The sequence below is a fragment of the Berghia stephanieae genome, chromosome 2, assembly GCF_034508935.2.
Source record: "Berghia stephanieae isolate SIO BIC M18660-M18661 chromosome 2, UCSD_Bste_1.3, whole genome shotgun sequence".
Taxonomy (NCBI): domain Eukaryota; kingdom Metazoa; phylum Mollusca; class Gastropoda; order Nudibranchia; family Aeolidiidae; genus Berghia; species Berghia stephanieae.
In genome coordinates, this window is record NC_088361.1 from 92,783,140 (window position 1) to 92,795,639 (window position 12,500).

Sequence of the window (12,500 nt, forward strand, 5' to 3'; positions counted from 1 at the left end):
AAGTACATTCAGTTAGAGAGATGAATTTATAGATAGATTGATTTCTCGGTAGATAGATAGATACCTAGATAGATGAACATAAATATTGATCGGTAGATAACCTGTTAGACTGAAAAAATCTCAAGATATACACATATGGATAGATAGATAGATAGATAGATAGATAGATAGATAGATAGATAGATAGATAGATAGATAGATAGATAGATAGATAGATAGATAGATAGATAGATAGATAGATAGATAGATAGATGAATTAATAAATGGATGTAGAATAATATAGTGAACGAATAGTGAAGAAACAGCACTCTCACTCTCACTCTCTCTCTCTCTTTATCTATCTCTCTCTCTCAATCTATCAATCTATCTATCCGTCTCTCTCTTTTTTTCTTTTCTTTATTTCTCTCTCTCTCTCTCTCTCTCTATCAATCTATTTATCCATCTCTAGCTCTCTCTCTCTCTCTCTCTCTCTCTCTCTCTCTCTCTCTCTCTCTCTCTTCCTCTTCCTCTATATTTATAGTTTATTTCAACTCAGAATTTTAACGTTGAAGATTAAATCTAATGGGAAGCAGAATTCTTGACGTCACACATGTGAAAAAGTTCTAGCCACCATGAAGAATAAAAAGTACCGATTTTCTTTGTTTAGAACCAAGCTGCTCGTTGCTGGGCGGGCGTGACATCAGATTATTGAATCCAATTATCCAGTTCATCTCTTTTCTCATTTCTATAAACCTTGAATTTTATCTTCTACAGCTGGGGTAAAACCTGGGGAGAAGAGGGATACATTAAAATGAGCCGTAACAGAAATAACCAGTGTGGAATTGCAACTAAAGCCAGCTATCCAATTGTTTAAAGACGTTTCGACGTATAACCCTCATCAGTACATCTGGTCTTTCAAGTAATTTTGTTTTGTAACGTTGAAATAAATTTAAAAAAATAAAACCTCGGGCTTTTAGTTGACTTTTTAATTTCGGTTATATATATATATATATATATATATATATATATATATATATATATATATATATATATATTGTATATATATATATATATATATATATATATATTATATATATATATATATATATATATATATGCATATCTATCCAAGCCTTGAAGGCGTTATAACAATTTGTTTCGATAGAGACAAAGCTGTTATGGGTCAGGTACTCATTTTACACCTGGTTGCGGTGAGGAAAGATAATTTTCAGGGGTTCAACTTTACGCCGCCCACAGTGAGACTCGAACCAAGGACCTATTGGTCAGAATACGAGTGTCATACCACAAGACCACAAAACCGCACTTTAAAAAGATCTAATAAAAGTCGCTCTAAGAATTTATATTCACTCTATATTGTTATTTCAACATAATAATTTCTGACTTAGAATTGATGATAAATATTGCATTTTGAAATTAAAGCACAGAGAGCACCTTCAGTTATGTCTAATTGATAAATGATGCTGTTGGCTTGGGACCCTTTGTAAGGCGCTTTGAGCACATTAAGTGGATAAGCGCTTTAATTCTTTATTTTTTTTTGCCATCAAAAATTGATATAAACTTGAGAAATTGCCTTCCTAAGAGAGGGGAGGTGAATTGGAATTTTGTTGGAGAATGGCTACCTGAAATGGTTATATCCCTTGATCCTACTCTCGAAAACAAGCGCTTGGTGACAACTAACGTCAGACGTTGATTGAGTGTTGGATGCTAAAGGCTAAATTGATGTACACTTATTTGCAGGTCTGATAACCCAAATTGTTATGGGCTCCTTGTTGGACTGGATATAATCTCAAACCGACGCAAATAAAAATATTGTCAATTACAACAATGATAAAACAAGCAAATATTTCGTTCGGTTATTAAACCTGAAAATAAGGGGCCAATGCATATAAAATGGATGACACTGTTATTTATAATCAGTGTGTTAATGAACTGAAAAACAAAATTATTTCTGAAAAAGGATTGTATTACAGTAGTAAAATTAACTCATGTTCCACCTCTAAATCCCAATTGCTTGCAACCCTTTGGATAAGACGCTAGTCAATCGCAAAGCCGGATCTAACAGACCCAATCACTTCTGGGTGGACTTGGGGGGGGGGGGGGGGTCAGAAAAAATCTCTACTGCACCCGGGATCAATCTCGGTTCCTTTGCGTGTGAAGCGAGTGCTCTACCAACTAAGCTATCGGGACCCCCGTTGTTGTATCATAACGAAAATAAATGTCCCCGTATACACGCCGTGGAGAATCTTGCTTTTATGATCTATCTGAAAAATAAAATGACAGAAATACCCAAGGCTAAGTGAGCAAAGGGGGCTCGAGCGTGGCTTAAAACATATCATACCATTGTATCTACTCGACCGTTTCTCTCTTTTTGTAAAAGACATTTTGCATTCCTTATCCTCATTCTATAGAGTGCATCTTACCGACACTGGGCTCTTTGTTGTTGTTTTGAGAAAGCCAGATGGGTGATAAGTTCCGACTAAAGTCTCTCTAACAAAATAAAGCTACACAACATTTTGCATGTTGGTACGATTGATCTGGCAAGCAGAACAGGTGAATGTTTTACTTAAACTCATCTCATCAAGTGGAGACGATGATTAAATGTATTCCTACTAGTGTAAAGCAACATTGTCTTTGTCTGAAAAAAATGTGTACTTGCTCCTAAAAGGCTGCGTATCTCGTATGGGTGATATGAACGTAGTTCATTAATATCTCGAGAGAAAAAAACAATTGTACATGTAGCGTTTAGAGCATGGTATTTACTGTGGATATCGTAGTCCTCCAAAGCGATAAGACTAAAGGATCCGAAATTTCTCTCGGTTTCTAGAGTGTTAATCGTAGAATAGCAGTTGCTTCCTTCCCTACAATGCTGTTTCCGGTCAGGTACTCATTTTACACCTGGGTACGGGGAGAGAATGTTAGTATATAGCCTTTTCCAAGGACTCAACGTTAACCTCACACCACGCACCCACCCACCCATCCACCCACCCACACCCACACGCATACATACACACGCACACACACACACACATACAACACACAGCGGTGCTTGAACCACAGACTACTAGGAACAGACCAGACAACAGCCACTTTTTAGTGGCTAATCGTCCCCGGTTTGCTTTAAAAAGAAAATGGCGGCGCTCGACCTCTCGTGTTCAGATTCTTTATGGGGGAGTAGATAATGAGTTCCCTATATGGCCATGTCAATCATGTAGACATCCTTTGATGATATAAGCCTACCCTTTGATGTCTGCAGTCGCCTTTTCGTTTTCTACGGTCACTCATGGCTAAACAGCCGTCAACAGCCGTCAACAGCTGGCAAGCAGAACAGGTGAATGTTTTACTTAAACTCATCTCATCAAGTGGAGACGATGATTAAATGTATTCCTACTAGTGTAAAGCAACATTGTCTTTGTCTGAAAAAAATGTGTACTTGCTCCTAAAAGGCTGCGTATCTCGTATGGGTGATATGAACGTAGTTCATTAATATCTCGAGAGAAAAAAACAATTGTACATGTAGCGTTTAGAGCATGGTATTTACTGTGGATATCGTAGTCCTCCAAAGCGATAAGACTAAAGGATCCGAAATTTCTCTCGGTTTCTAGAGTGTTAATCGTAGAATAGCAGTTGCTTCCTTCCCTACAATGCTGTTTCCGGTCAGGTACTCATTTTACACCTGGGTACGGGGAGAGAATGTTAGTATATAGCCTTTTCCAAGGACTCAACGTTAACCTCACACCACGCACCCACCCACCCATCCACCCACCCACACCCACACGCATACATACACACGCACACACACACACACATACACACACAGCGGTGCTTGAACCACAGACTACTAGGAACAGACCAGACAACAGCCACTTTTTAGTGGCTAATCGTCCCCGGTTTGCTTTAAAAAGAAAATGGCGGCGCTCGACCTCTCGTGTTCAGATTCTTTATGGGGGAGTAGATAATGAGTTCCCTATATGGCCATGTCAATCATGTAGACATCCTTTGATGATATAAGCCTACCCTTTGATGTCTGCAGTCGCCTTTTCGTTTTCTACGGTCACTCATGGCTAAACAGCCGTCAACAGCCGTCAACAGCTGGCAAGCAGAACAGGTGAATGTTTTACTTAAACTCATCTCATCAAGTGGAGACGATGATTAAATGTATTCCTACTAGTGTAAAGCAACATTGTCTTTGTCTGAAAAAAATGTGTACTTGCTCCTAAAAGGCTGCGTATCTCGTATGGGTGATATGAACGTAGTTCATTAATATCTCGAGAGAAAAAAACAATTGTACATGTAGCGTTTAGAGCATGGTATTTACTGTGGATATCGTAGTCCTCCAAAGCGATAAGACTAAAGGATCCGAAATTTCTCTCGGTTTCTAGAGTGTTAATCGTAGAATAGCAGTTGCTTCCTTCCCTACAATGCTGTTTCCGGTCAGGTACTCATTTTACACCTGGGTACGGGGAGAGAATGTTAGTATATAGCCTTTTCCAAGGACTCAACGTTAACCTCACACCACGCACCCACCCACCCATCCACCCACCCACACCCACACGCATACATACACACGCACACACACACACACATACACACACAGCGGTGCTTGAACCACAGACTACTAGGAACAGACCAGACAACAGCCACTTTTTAGTGGCTAATCGTCCCCGGTTTGCTTTAAAAAGAAAATGGCGGCGCTCGACCTCTCGTGTTCAGATTCTTTATGGGGGAGTAGATAATGAGTTCCCTATATGGCCATGTCAATCATGTAGACATCCTTTGATGATATAAGCCTACCCTTTGATGTCTGCAGTCGCCTTTTCGTTTTCTACGGTCACTCATGGCTAAACAGCCGTCAACAGCCGTCAACAGCTGGCAAGCAGAACAGGTGAATGTTTTACTTAAACTCATCTCATCAAGTGGAGACGATGATTAAATGTATTCCTACTAGTGTAAAGTAACATTGTCTTTGTCTGAAAAAAATGTGTACTTGCTCCTAAAAGGCTGCGTATCTCGTATGGGTGATATGAACGTAGTTCATTAATATCTCGAGAGAAAAAAACAATTGTACATGTAGCGTTTAGAGCATGGTATTTACTGTGGATATCGTAGTCCTCCAAAGCGATAAGACTAAAGGATCCGAAATTTCTCTCGGTTTCTAGAGTGTTAATCGTAGAATAGCAGTTGCTTCCTTCCCTACAATGCTGTTTCCGGTCAGGTACTCATTTTACACCTGGGTACGGGGAGAGAATGTTAGTATATAGCCTTTTCCAAGGACTCAACGTTAACCTCACACCACGCACCCACCCACCCATCCACCCACCCACACCCACACGCATACATACACACGCACACACACACACACATACACACACAGCGGTGCTTGAACCACAGACTACTAGGAACAGACCAGACAACAGCCACTTTTTAGTGGCTAATCGTCCCCGGTTTGCTTTAAAAAGAAAATGGCGGCGCTCGACCTCTCGTGTTCAGATTCTTTATGGGGGAGTAGATAATGAGTTCCCTATATGGCCATGTCAATCATGTAGACATCCTTTGATGATATAAGCCTACCCTTTGATGTCTGCAGTCGCCTTTTCGTTTTCTACGGTCACTCATGGCTAAACAGCCGTCAACAGCCGTCAAGAATGAACTGAACCATCGTTGAAACACTGGAAGACGCTCATGGCATACTTGCGTCACAATCACCACGTTGCTGAATATATTATCCAGGCACGGTTGATAGGTAAAAAGCCAAATTATGTTCTAGTTACATTTGAAACAAACAAAGTATATCACTGATCTCGTCTCATTGAGATATAAAGAATGATATAAAAATCAAGAAAATCGGCCGATAAATAAAAAAGTTGCTAAAAAAGCTAAAATAAAGAAAAGCAATTTTTAAAATCAAATTTATTCGTAAAACAGTTGGTTTTCAACCGATTTTTCTGAAATAAGGACAAATGTTCTTCTTTTTTCAAGCTGATTTCAACAATGTGACTTTCAAATTCCTCAGAATTATATTTTTTTACTTTTAGATTTTAGCTTTTAGGCCTACTCAAAAAGGTGTTATATTCCTTGCGTAACAATAGCGTAATACATCGACAGTGAGATTCACAATTCTACACGAATGGACGGTGGCGGTAGATCAAAGAGGTGTATCAAATTTATTTACCAACTACTTTTCTTAGTGCTAAAATTACAAAGTAATAATTTCGCGTCAGAAAAAATAAGTCTCAAGTTCCTATCTCTTTATTACAATAAAATTGATAACACAAATGACAAAATCGCCCCACAAATAAGGGAGTTATAAATTATTCATAATATGTTTTTAAGTTATTAATATAAACCAGATCATTGGAGCCAAGTCTAAAATGTACAAGTAAAAGTATTTTTTTAATATGTCTAATTTGGTTTATCATCATAAACCTGGCCTTTTTTTCTATTTTCCGTCCACAAATCAAGGTTAATTAATCGAGCTCAGTCAAAGACATTCAGATAGAGATTAAATCGCACAGCGTCCCTGGTTTCATACAAAAGAAAATGGCGGCGCTCGACCTCTCACTAGCCACTTTTGATGAAGTTTTCCTACCTGTTGTCGTCTCTAGTCCTGTATTCTCTATGGCTCGAACCAGGAATCTATTAACTAGTCTGAACGCGAGTATCATACCACAGGACCACAAAATGCATATATGAGTCTTTGAAAAAGGCTCTTTAGTCACATTCTCTCAACGTACTCATGTGTAAAATAAGTACCTGGCCGTTAACAGCGTTGTCTCTGTCGGAAAATATGTAATACCGCCTAACAGGCGTCATGTTTCGTTCAACATGTTAAATGTTGATTTTGGCGAGGACCCCTTGCAACGCGCTTTGGACACATTTAGTCATTTAGAGGATAATGAGATATATAAAAGCTCAAGTTTGTTGAGTTATTTTTTTTTGGGGGGGGGGGGGGGGGAAGGGGGGGAAGGGGGGGGGAGGCGTAGGGGTGGGCGTAATGATAAGTAATTACCCAACTGCGGACTAGTAACAATGACAGCTGGTGACGTCTACTTCATTCAGTATATTATATTTTAAATATAATATTGAATAGACACTTAGATAACACCACTCCTCTCGGAAAGTCGTCATAATATAAACAATGACAGTGATGGGTAAACATAGGAAACTATCGATGTTTTACTATCGATGGTATGTGTCTAAGTAAAATACCCACAGTTCCACCGCTTGATGAATGAAGAAAATGTAATCAAATGATGTTATTTTCTTACTTTCTCTGGTTTTATTAGATCCAGTTGAAACTAAGGGAGGTAAAAAATTTGTTCAATGTAGTTGATTTTATACGCATGGAAATTGAGAAAAACTTAATGCAACACAAATAATTGAAGGATAGTGGACTGACCTCTAAAACAAGATGAGAGAAATGTGAATTAGGAATGTTGAAAACATGCATTTTGAAAACTGTTTGGAGATGTTTTACTTTGTTTAGTTTAGTTTAGTTTTTCTTGTTTGTTGTTTTTGTTTTGTTTTTATTGTGCTTTTTTTCGTTCTCTGTTATTGTTTTTTGTTGTTGTTTTATTATTTTTTTTGGCAACTTTTTGGTCGTGGTAGGTCCGGAGTTCAAGTCCCGTTATGGACGACGAAATTTTGAATCCTTGGAAAAGGCTCTCATTTCACTTTCTCTCTCATCGCAATTTTCTAGCTTCAACCCGCAATCCTTTGAACGTTTTCACAATATAATAACGGTAATATTTGATTGTTTTTGGTCATTTATAAAAGAAACTTGACAGGTTGTTTCCGTTGATAGCTCGCTACAATTGGGACAGATATAATTGCAGTTACATATTTAGAAACTGGACAACACTTGCTTTCTATTGGTGTAAAATTTATTGAATTTGTCGTAACTGTTGAAATGTCGCAGGTACTTAAAACAGTCATTCAAAACTTCATTTTTGCAAAATCGAGCACAAAACTGAAATCAGAACTAATGACTTACTTCAATATTTTGTATGTCTACCGTTAGAAATGATGAATGGCCACAACTCTTCGCCTCATTGATGACGTCAGCTGATGGATTGATTCTGCTGGTATATCAATCCAAATCGTATATAGTCTGTCGAACAGTTTATCAGAGTTTTTACAGTGTGTTTTGTTTTTTTTAAAGCTTTCTTTTCATAATCACACATAATGTGTACAATGGGATTCATGGCAGGTGACACAGCGGGTCACAGATTCCTCACCCGTACATTTTAATCTTTTTGGAAAGCAGATGCTTGTCCACGTGCTGGCGTTTTATCATGCTGGAATATTACCACTTTATATTCTGATTCCGGGGAAGACGGCTGGTTCAAGAAAATTGCTGATGTAAAGGTCTGAGTTGGGGTTTGGTTGATAGGTATTTGCTCAGGTTTTTTTTTTGCCACCGATAATCCCTCCCCACACGAATACACATCCATAGGCCTACCTTCGATTTGTTACTTCAAAAATGGTTATGTCAATAAAACGTTCACTTTGACGTCAACAGCATGAATTTTCCATGTCTCTGGAATCAACTTCAAAAAGCTGTTTGTTTGTCAACAAAACGCCGTCCCAAATCTTCAGATCTGAGTTCTGGTATTCATGCGCGCATATCAGTCAAGCAACTTTGTGCCAAGTGCTCGGCTTTTGTCGAATTACGGGTTTGCGATTTTTTGAATGATTGGATGTAGATATCTGCGACTTTTTAACTGTTCTCACAAATTAGATAAATTGTACACCAAAGGAAAGTTAGACCATTGGTGTTGTATAGTTTTCGAGTACGTAATATGCCATCGCATTTTTTCCAAACTGTATTGCGCCATTAGCGGAATCAAACTGTCCGGTCCCTTTTTCAAATTACTATATATATATATATATATATATATATATATATATATATATATATATATATATATATATATATGGGGGGCGAAGTGGCCGAGTGGTTAAGGCATTCCACTGTGACCCGGGTTCGAGCCCTGCTTCAGGCACTTTCGTTTTTTTCCTTGAGCAAGATTATTAACCCCCAATTTGCTCACTTGGACAACATGGGTGATTCCTGTTGACATCAGACATCATGTTTGATGGTTTATCTATATTCCTTCATGGAATGCCGAGGCGACGATATCTTATGATGTCGTGGCGCAAAAGGCATAATTAATCTTTTTTTAAATACACACACACATACACACACACACACACACACACACACACACACTGTTGGGTAACTGTGTAAAAAAAAAGTGGTCTCTCACTCATCCATTTGCTATCAACATAACAAAAGAAAGGGTGTCGCATTTGTTTCAGTTGTATATGAGTGAACAATAATGTAATTTTGCACTTTTTAAAATAGATGAGCTTATATAGCGCAATATCCACTTAATGTGCTTGAAGTGCTTTACAAAAAGATTCACAGCCAACAGAATCACTTAAACTGTAGGAGTAAACGTTATTAACGGCCAAGAACTGTATTTTACACCTGGGTTTGGTGAGAGAATGTGAGTAAGGAGCCTCTCCAAAGGACTCGGTTTTACACTGTTCATATGGAACTCGAATCAATGACCTAAAGATCAGAAGGCATATGAGACTGACTTGCACTTATTTGCAGGTCTGATAACCCAAACTGTTAAGAGCTCCTTTTTGTAATGGTAATACTCCCAAACCAACGCAAAATATCTTCTATAACAATAGTGTTAAAACCAGATTGCGTTCGGTTATTAGACTACTAATACGTGCACGTAGTATGGGACTAAAAATTTCTGGATCTCTAGATGGGAGCAGCAACAGAGGTGAACTCTTGTAAATAATCAATAATCCAACGATCACATAATCATATATTGTTATTATTATTATTATTATTATTATTATTATTATTATTATTATTATTATTATTATTATTGTTATTATTATTATTATTATTATTATTATTATTATTATTATTATTATTATTATTATTATTATTACTATCATTATTATTCTTAATATTAATAATAATAATAATAATAATAATAATACTACTACTACTAATAATAATAATAATGATCATAATACTACTACTACTACTACTACTACTACTACTACTACTACTACTACTACTACTACTACTACTACTACTACTACTATTTACTACTAATAATATAATAATAATAATAATAATAATAATAATAATAATAATAATAATAATAATGATGATGATAATAATAATAATAATAATAATAATAATAATAATAATAATAATAATAATAATAATAATAATAATGATAATAATAATAATAATAATAATAATATATCTTTATTGTCCTCAAAATAGTGGCAATTTGTCATTTGGTTACATTGGCTATTACACACAATCAGTCAGATCGGCATCATTTCCTGGTCGTTCTGAAATTTGACTTTAAACAACAACATTTAAACGATAGGGTAGCTGGCATTGGTTGCAATTCCACATTGGTTATGTTTATTGCGGCTCATTCTGATGTATCCCTCTTCTCCCCAGGTCGTTCCCCAACTGCAATAGAATCATATATATATATATATATATATATATATATATATATATATATATATATATATATATATATATATATACCGTTTGTTTTTATTAATTATTGACACATATCAGGTTTGAATAACTCCAAAGCTATGTAAGATTTCATCAAACGGGTTTTGCCATCATTTGTGCAGAGTTTATTTAAGTTTTGATTGATATAAGTTTTTACAATGTGCGCCCTTTGTTAGCTGAGCTATGACGTCATCTGTATAAAAGGGCAATTTTGACATAAATCGCAATTTACAGTGTGTTTGTTTTTAATCATTGACACGTTTCAGGTTGGAATAAGTCAAGAACATCTACAAAGACATCAATTTGGTTTTCAATATAGTTATCCAAATCTATAATAGTTTTTTCCCCGATATCTTAATACGCTTCAACAGTCGTGACGTCACTTCCCCCTGACGCAGAGTAACTTAGTAACTGGCTCTAAACTATCGGAACAATGGCGGACGCCCTTATGAAATATTTCTCCGACGAGCATAAAATTGTATCCAGAGGAAAAAAAACCCCATTATAAATCTGATCATGTTTTGACTTTTATACATTCTGATCACAAGACATATGAAAAGTTCTAGCCAGCATGACGAATAAAAAGTACCGATTTTCTTTGTTTAGAAACACGATGGTCGCCGTTGCTGCGCGACTTGACACCAGACTATTGAATCCATTTGTGATCGTGTGTTTGCGCAATCGTCCAATTTAAAGCTCCACGTGATCATCATCATTTTGAATGACTAGCGCAAGCGTCTCTTCAGTTCGTCCCACGTCTTTTGCAGCAGAGCGAACGGTTTCTCTTATTTTTGTCTTCAGGTGACGCTTGCCTCTTTCTTACGGGGGGTTTCACCATTCTGCTCTTCACATGTTAACTTACTAACTTACTTCTGCTCATGTGTGTATAATTGCCTTTATTCAAATCAACTTCTTATTTATAAATGGCTATTTTAATTTGCTTATTATGTTTTGCATTTTAAAAGTAAAATTCGAGCTTTCCCTGAAGAATGAAGCAATAAAAACACATAATGACGATAATGTAACGTTTGAATTACATATTAGTTATAAACATATTCATCTTCCAATCTATTTAACTCTCTTTCTGTCTATTTCTGTATCTATTTATCACTCTTTTTGATTTTATCTAGCTATCTATTTATCTACATATCCATCCATTTATCTATCAGTCAAATCAATCAATCAATCCATCCATAAGTCAATCAATCAATTAATCAGTCACTCTATCTATCTATCTATCTATCTATCTATCTATCTATCTATCTATCTATCTATCTACTATCTATCTATCTATCTATCTATCTATCTCTCTCTCTCTCTCTCTCTCTCTATATATATATATATATATATATATATATATATATATCCATCCATATATCTATCTATCTATTCCTCCATCCATCCATCCTTCCATCCATTCATCCATCCATATATCTATCTATCTATCTGTCTATCTATCTATCTATCTATCTATCTATCTATCTATCTATCTATCTATCTATCTATCTATCTATCTATCTATCTATCTATCTATCTCTCTCTCTCTCTCTATATATATATATATATATATATAAATATATATATATATATATATATATATATATATATATCCATCCATATATCTATCTATCTATTCCTCCATCCATCCATCCTTCCATCCATTCATCCATCCATATATATATCTATCTATCTGTCTATCTATCTATCTATCTATCTATCTATCTATCTATCTATCTATCTATCTATCTATCTATCTATCTACATCCAATCTATCCATTATCACCAACCACTCATCCAAGACAAAAGTCTCCGTCTATCATAGTAAATTCATACCTGTTTTTAACAAGCCAATAATCTTTCCCTTGGTCGGAACCGTACCCAGCAACCAGAACGCCGTGGTCTAACAGAGTAGAACTACATTGAGGTT

At 36.2% G+C, this 12,500-nt stretch overlaps 2 protein-coding genes across 2 annotated transcripts in view; one reads left to right on the forward strand and one right to left on the reverse strand.

Moving 5' to 3' along the window:
- LOC144965875 (cathepsin L-like peptidase) overlaps positions 1–942 on the forward strand; it is a 10,575-nt gene extending 9,633 nt beyond the window's left edge. Inside the window, exon 8 of the mRNA XM_078901693.1 lies at positions 754–942. Coding sequence (XP_078757819.1) covers positions 754–853 — 100 coding nt within the window. The 3' untranslated portion in view covers positions 854–942. The remainder of the gene's footprint in view (positions 1–753) is intronic.
- A 9,339-nt stretch (positions 943–10,281) lies between these two features.
- Positions 10,282–12,500, reverse strand: part of LOC144965876 (cathepsin L1-like) — a 9,316-nt gene continuing 7,097 nt past the window's right edge. The window contains exons 7-8 of the mRNA XM_078901694.1: positions 12,407–12,500; positions 10,282–10,519 (exon numbers count right to left, since the gene is read on the reverse strand). The exon at positions 12,407–12,500 is cut by the window's right edge and continues 73 nt beyond it. Of these exons, the coding sequence (XP_078757820.1) occupies positions 10,420–10,519; positions 12,407–12,500 (194 nt within the window). The 3' untranslated portion in view covers positions 10,282–10,419. The remainder of the gene's footprint in view (positions 10,520–12,406) is intronic.